The 8,402-nt window shown below is 34.5% G+C and overlaps 1 protein-coding gene across 1 annotated transcript; it reads right to left on the bottom strand.

The window, feature by feature from the left end:
• Positions 1 to 723: 723 nt before the first annotated feature.
• HELRODRAFT_66773 (hypothetical protein) lies at positions 724 to 972 on the bottom strand (the record flags this gene model as incomplete). Its single annotated transcript, XM_009024221.1, has 1 exon — positions 724 to 972. A coding segment is annotated over one exon (249 nt), but the record flags the coding sequence as incomplete, so codon positions are not given.
• Positions 973 to 8,402: the final 7,430 nt, after the last annotated feature.

Raw genomic sequence — 8,402 nt, 5'->3', positions numbered from 1 at the left:
TCATCATCGTCATCATCATCGTCATCATCATCGTCATCATCAGCACTTTCATCGTCGTCATGGGACATCAATGATAAAATTTTTTTGCCAACATCAGTTTTTAAATGAACATCGCGACTCCACAATAACATTAAATGAACATTTTCTCTATTCAAACTCATTTTTCATCACATTCATAACAGTAATCTCAAACCACAAACATCACCACCAACCTCACCACCAATCTCACCACAAACATCACCACCAACCTCACCACCAACATCACCACCTACCTCACCACCACCATCATCACCAACGTCCTCTTACTCCATTTTTTTGACAAATTTTAACGGCCACATCTTTCTCCATCATCAACTCTACATTATTTTTTGCAGTACTATATTAATTACATTATTCGAAACTAAATCGTTGTTATCATCATCAATCAATATCATCATCATCCATCCATCAGTCGTCATCATCCATACAATCCAACATCATTTTCACCAGCAACATCATCATCAAAGCTCGGGCGAACAACTGAGATAACATACAAACCGTAAAATGGAACGAATTTCAAAAGACTATCAAAAATGTTCAATTTTTAAACCAAAATAAATGTTCAAAAAGTGAAAAATTTCTTACGGTATAGAAACTAAAATTTTAAATTGAACGATAAAATCAAAATGCTAAAACAAAATTAAAATAAAAAGTAAGACACTTTTTCACCATAAAAAATTCAAGTTAAGTTTTGAAAATTCCCAGTGTAGAAGCATGACCACCGTCGAAAGGCAACGAGTTCCAAGGACTCACAGCGCGGCTCAAATGAAAGTATTTTCTGCAGCCCTTTTTTGCCAATCGAGCACATAAACTGGAGGGGCAACCTCCCATGTTGGCTTCTGCACGACGGTTCAACTGAGGACAAATTGCCGGGTCTGACGTACCCTGAAGAATTTTACACGCCAGAATTAAGTCACCTCTGCGTCTGCGATAGTCAGGAGAATGAAGAAAAATTTACTTTTAATAATTTTGAGTGGTAGTCTTAATTCTTGCAAGGCAGGCCGAGGTATTTTTATAGCTCATCTTTGGACTTTTTCTAATTCGTTCATTGAACGTTCTCTAAATGGACATCAAACATGGACTGAAATTTCCAGACGTGAGCGGGCCAATGGTTTGTAGATAAAAGTGGATGCGTCGATAGACCTGCTGCTCAACTTCCAGCTAGCATTCCTCCAAACATGCAAGTAGATTTTATTATTGGCATCGCGACGAGCTCTTTGAATGGAAAGTAACTGTCTTTAACCATATTTTTATCATATTTTATAAAATCAACATCGGCACTACCTTAATCCCCATTAATACAACGGTCAAGACCATCGTCATTATCACCATCGTCATCATATTCTTGCATGACGATCATCACCTTTATGACAAACAACACCATCAAACTGACCAACATCATCTCTAGCATGGTCCTCTCTAGCCAGCCACATCACCATCATCATCAGCACACCTTTATTGACATCCTCATCACCATCATCAACACCATCATTATCATCATCCCTTCACCAACAGGATCATTACCACAACCATCATCCAGGAACTCATAAGTTCATACAAAGCTTTCAACCATCCCAACCCCCCTCATTCTCACCATTATCACGATAACCATCATCATCATCATCACTAAAATTGTCACCATCATCTTCTTCTCCACAATCAGCATCATCATCATCCCCATCACCTTTCTACCTCGCAAAAACATTCATACGTCCCAACAAAGCTATCAGCCGACCCCGACTCACCTTAACCGTGATTTATGGCGCTAATCGCAAGGGCGCGTTTTTAATCCGCCATAACGCTTACGTCATAACATTGTGTATCACGTGGTCGGCATGCTGGCTTATGATTGGTCTTCGGGTTATTATTGATTGCCTCTTTTGTTTTTATGATCGTTGGCTTTGCAGTTTTATGGTTGTTGATGTTGTTGCAGTAGTAGTAGTGGTAGTTGTAGTAGTAGTAGTAGTAGTTGTAGTAGTAGTTGTAGTAGTTGTAGTAGTAGTAGTAGTAGTAGTAGTTGAGGTTCCTTGTTGTTGTCGTTGTAGCGTGGATGTTTGTGGCGTTAGTTCAATTCATGTGCTTGTGGGTATGATATCCTGGCTGTTGTTCTATTTGGGTTTCGTTGATTTATTGTTTTGTTGGATGGGATAAACTATTATTATTATTACTATTATTACTATCATTACAATTATTATTATTATTATTATATTGTTGTTTTTGTTGTTTATGAATGTGTTGTTATTGTTCTGTAGTTGTTGATGATGATGTTATAAAATTTTGTTGTTGTTACTGTCGTTGTTGTTTTTCTTTATCAACTCTGGTTTGATTTATCCAATCACATTATTTGAATGACCCTCTATGGTTACTGACAAAAAATTAATAAACAGATTTTCAATTCATTCAATTTGAACGTGTAATAGCCCTAAATGAAAAGCTGGAATAACGAAGGCTGAACGGAACACAAAATTGCATCAGTTTATTTCCTTCATGGTATTTATCACCAAGATAAGCAAGAGAGAGAGAGATGAAACACACATTGTCACTTGGTGGCTTATATTTTTTATTTGTTTGTCCATATTGCCTACGATGGTTCAAAGGTTGTTTGATGAATGGGCTGCTTGATTGCCGTTCTTGTAGTTGTTTGCTGGCTTGTGAGTTTGTGCGTCTGCGTATGTTTGTGTATGTGTTTGTTTGTTTGTTTGTGTGTTTGTTTGTGTTTGTTTGTGTGTTTGTTTGTTTGTTTGTGTGTTTTTTTGTGTTTGTTTGTGAGTTTTTTTGTGTTTGTTTGTTTTTGTGTTTGTTTGTTTGTGTGATTGCCCAAGTTTGTTTGTTAGTTTGTGTGCGTCTGTGTATGTTTGTTTGTGTGTGTTTGCGTATGTATGTTTGTTTGTTTCATGTGTGTGTGTGTTTGTGTGTGTGTAAAAATGTTTGTTCGTGTGTCTACTGGTTTGTATGTTTAAATACAGATTTGTTTGTTTTCAACTATAGAAGTATAATTTTCCACGTTACTGTCATCATACAGCATTATAGCAAACAAAATAGAAAATTAATTATATAATAATAAATGACAAACTTTGTTAGGTGATAAACATTTTTATTTTGGCGTTCATAGATGTCGTGTTATGAAAAATGATCACAACTCACAACAAGACAAATACTGATACCAGCTCTCAACACAATATTTATCATCTTTGTTACGGTATACATCTCCCACATGAATTGTCTGAAAAATGTAATACCCTTACTAAAATCAATTGATAATACATACAACCGAAACGCCATTCAATAGCCCCGGTGAAAAAATGTACAAACAATTAGATAGAATCGCCATGGGCTCCCCACTCGAAGTAATTTCAGCCAGTTTCTACGTTGGAAACTTAGAAAAACAAACCTTCCACAAAATCATGAACTAAACCCTAAATTAATACAACATACTTCGACGATATCTTTGTTGCGTACGACAACCCTGACTAAATTAAAAATCTTCTTTCTACTCTTAATAAATCTAAAATAAAATTTACTTTAGAATTTGAAAACCAAAAGACTTTACCATTTTTGGATGCAATAATCAATCGAGGTGAAAACTGCTTTAAAACAACGGTCCATGTGAAAGAAACAAACAAAGGGATATTTCTAAATGGAATAAGTGACGCAACTAAAATATATAAACTCAGCTCATTTGTAAATAGAGCATTCACACACTCTACTTCAATAAACGATCGCGAAGCAGAATTAATTAGTCACCAAAGTTCTAGCCTACAAGAACTACAAAACAGCTGCCCTCCAAGATATCATCAACCGTAAACAACAACAATAAACAAGGCAAAAAAATACTTTTCTACTACAGAAACTACATTTCATCTGCATTTAAAACAGACAAAACTGTTCTAAAGAAAATTATATTCAAAAACTTGACGCCAAGAAATAGAGACGATAGAGTAAACCGGAGACTTTATTACCAAAAGGCAAAAACGGCAAACCTGATAACAAAAATAATTGCACGCCTCCCCAAAATTTAACCCTGGAAAGAAATCACCTAATATTTGAGTTTAAATACTTTCTTGACGGATGCACTCGTCAGCAACACTCATCTATTGGAGTGACAACTACATCCCAATCTCGTCGCCTTACTTTGCACAAAACAGAATGAGCCATTTGAACTCATCTGAAAACCATACATCAAACAATCCCATCACGAGGGATATTAGTACACTATACTAATATAATATACTGTAGCAAGAACCATATCCATCAAAGAATTACAGAAGCGATCTTTATTTATCATAGACATCAATAAAGAATAGCAACACCATTACCGACCAAATACCCACACATGCAACTTCAATAACCCGTCAAATTCTTGACAACAACACCAAAATAATTTATCAAAACACTAACACAATACATCTAAAAATTTAAAAAAATATCAATAAACCCCAAATAAACATCTAATAAAGAATGATAACATCATCGCCAACTCGACGCCTTAATTCTAACTTCAATAACAAGTTGAACAAAGGAATGACAACAACAAAGATGAAGAATACGACACCAACTAAGCAATTTACTTTGCTAAAGTACTAACTTTGCTTTGTTTAAAGAAACTATATAAACCAATCCTGCACTGAAGACGATTTGTGTTTGTGAAAAATCGAAATAAGATCTATCTGCATGATAAGTTTGGATAACAACTGTTTTATTAAATTTTCATGGTGAACTTGGATAATAATTCTATTTTCAATAAATTAAAGGATTTCCAAAAATTCTAGTAAGAAAAATTGAAAAAACAAACTTTAAACCGATTAATGTCAACAACTCGGTAGAATTTATACAATACTGTATAAAATATCGTCTTATCCAACAAATATATATATATATATATATATATATATATATATAAATGAATAAATATTAAATATGTATAAATTGATATTTTTATAAAACCAATATATATATATTAATTTGATACATATCAACTTCATATTCTACTGTAATAGAACGTGAGTATATTTTTAATGTTCAAATTTTTACCAGCTCTAATGACGATGTCTCATCTTTAAGTTGTACCTAGAGTATGTAATAGAAAAAAACATTATCAATGACGATATTGTTTTATATACACAGTTGCACTTTTATAACATTTTTATTACTTTGTCGTTGTTGTTGTTGCTGCTGCTGTTGTTGCTGCTGTTGTTGTTGCTGTTGTTGAGGTTGTTGTACTTGTTGTTATTGTCTTTGTGTGTTTGTAATTATTTTGTTAATATTTAATACTTACCGACCTACCTACCTATCTACTTAGCAAGGCAAACAAGACAATTGTATGTCGCTTCGTTGTCTCATCGTGTGATCTTAATTATACGTTGCACTTCCTCTAGTCATATATATTTCCTTCCTTCTTTCGTTCATGTTCATTTGTTTTACTGATTTTTTTTGATTGTTCTTTCATTTGTTCATTCATTCAATTATCCATCATTGAATTAATTAACTAATTAATTAATTAATTAATTAGTTCAATCAATCAAACTATTCATTTATTTATTCATGAGTGCATGCAAGTGTGTGTTTGAGTGTGTCGTGTGGTGTTGAGTTATATTTGTACCATTCTGTGTGAGTTTTATTAAGAATATATAGTAATATATAGTGGAAAATTAAAAGTTTGCTTACAAGTTTTTTATTTTGAATCAAAATATATTTTTGCTCAACAAATGCTTCATCCATCCAGTACATACATTCGTCACATGTTAAAAATAAATTCAAAATAATTGAGAGATTCAAAACATCTGACACTTCCCGCAAGATGTAGTTTCGAAAGAAAAAGTTGAAAATGATTGTGAGATCGTTGAAGTTATTCAATTTTACATCGGGAGATGTTGTGCAAAACAAACAAGCAACACGTTAATGAGAAGTGGCCAATCTATCAAATAACTTTCAATGTGAACATCTAAAAATGAATTAGTGCATGGCTGAATGCATTGATGAATGAATCGATCGATATGTTGAGAGGATGAATGCATGGCGCCTGCTAGGAAGATGGATGGATGAATTTATGAATAAATAGATGAATCGATGGATGGATGGATGGATGGATGGATGGATGGATGGATGGATGGATGGATGGATGGATGGATGGATGGATGGATGGATGGATGGATGGATGGATGGACGGACGGACGGAGGGATGGACGGATGGATAGTTCCAATGAACAAATCTTACACCTGTCTAATATAAATGTTGTCATCATCAAGACATACAACACCAACTAAAATAACATACACATAAACAACATCGACATAGACATCATCAACATCATCAACCTACAAACACCAACAGAAACTGCAACATAAACGACTTTGAGAAACCACACTGAAAATAAAAACCAACATCATTAACAGAACTTTACCTCAAACTCCATTGGCATAAAACACGACAATGTGAACGAATAATTGACTGCAGAAACTGTGCAATAATAATCTGAGGACACGCAACCGAGTAGCAACAAATGAAAACCAACTAAACATTACATCACCACAACACAACCACATCAACGTAATCACAATACACCTTAAAGCAATCCAACATCAGCATAAATAGCATCGTTAAAATATACCTTTGAATAAAGCCGAATAACAAAACACCTTCAAAAAAAATCAACAACGTCAACAAAAACTTCTGAGCAACGTTTAAGCAGCGACAGAAATGTTGTACATTAATCGATCAATACTTACTTAACATGCTCTCTGTAGCGCAGTTGAGTCTCTGCGTTTGTAAGTTAAGTTCTTACGTCACGGGATGCCTTTGCTCGTCTGCTTGTACACTCCACACACTGCTTACACACTCCACACACAGTTCACACACTCCACACACAGTTCACACACTCCACACACTGCATACACACAGTTTACACATTCCACACACTGCATACACACTCCACACACAGTTCACACACTGCATACACACAGTTCACACATTCCACACACTGCATACACACTGCATACACACTGCATACACACTCCACACACAGTTCACACACTCCACATACTGCATACAAACAGTTCACACATTCCACACACTGCATACACACTCCACACACTGCTCACACACTCCACACACTGCATACACACTCCACATACTGCTTACACACTCCACACACAGTTCACACATTCCACACACTGCATACACATTCCACACACAGTTCACACATTCCACACATTACTTTCACACTTCCAATCACAAAATGTAGTTAACTAAATTAATAAGTTGCTTGAATGTCAAGAGAGATCACTAAACTAAAAGAAAGTGAAACTTGCAAACGTTCCAAAGCACCAGCTGCCCAAATGTCACTAACTGTTCAATTTAAACATTAAACATTTATTTCTTTCTATATGTATTATTTTATATACTTATATAATTTTTTATTCAAGTTTTCAGTTCATATTATATATATATGTAATATATATATATAATATATATATATATTATTCTAAAATTTGTATAACGCTAATTACAAACAAATGTTTCTCAAAAGCACTGTCTAAAAAAACCGTTGAATTGCTACGATAAACCAAATAAAAAAAAAACAAAAACGATTTCAATAATTTCTTGAACGTTGAACGAATTTTCTGTTAGTTCTGGCTGTTTTAGATAACTTGGTAGACTATTCCAAACGGCTGGTCCACTTACTGAGAAACTTCTCTCCACCATTTTCAAGTTGGTTTGGGGCACACATAACAAGTTGCTATCATCAGACCTTAAGCAGACAGTTTTAAAAGACAGTTGTTTCAGTGCATGCATTTTTTTCAAATAAACTGGCGCTATTCCCTTCATACATTTGAACATGATTGTTGATATTTTGAACAAAATTCTTTTTTTGACCACCAACCAGTGCAGTTTCAGAATATCGGGGTAACATGGTCAAACTTTTTTGCACCAACCACGATCTTAGCTGTCCGATTCTGAATTGACTGAAGCACAGATAACGATTTTTCAGGCAAACCATAAAATAGGCTGTTGCAGTAATCCAGTCTAGAATGAATAAACGAATGCATTAAACTTTGAATAACAACTTTTTTGGTTAAGCTTTTGCGGATTATTTTTAATTTTCGCAGTTGTAGGGTTGCAGTACCAGATAAAAACTTGATATGTTCAGTCATTGTCAGCCTAGAATTAAAAATGACACCCAAGTTTGTGGCTTTGAGAATGAAGTTTATATTTGAGCCCTCAATGATAACTGAATTAATTTTATTTCTAGACAGCTGTTGCCAGGTTCCAACCAGAAGAATTTGCATCTTGCTTTGATTGAGCTTAAGACCATTATTTGCCATCCATTTCTCGATCTCGACCAAACATTTACAAAACGATCAAC

This window comes from Helobdella robusta, assembly GCF_000326865.2.
Source record: "Helobdella robusta unplaced genomic scaffold HELROscaffold_4, whole genome shotgun sequence".
In the NCBI taxonomy this organism is placed as follows: Eukaryota; Metazoa; Annelida; class Clitellata; order Rhynchobdellida; family Glossiphoniidae; genus Helobdella; species Helobdella robusta.
The sequence above is the reverse complement of the archived record's forward strand: the minus strand, read 5'-3'. Positions and strand labels throughout refer to the sequence as shown.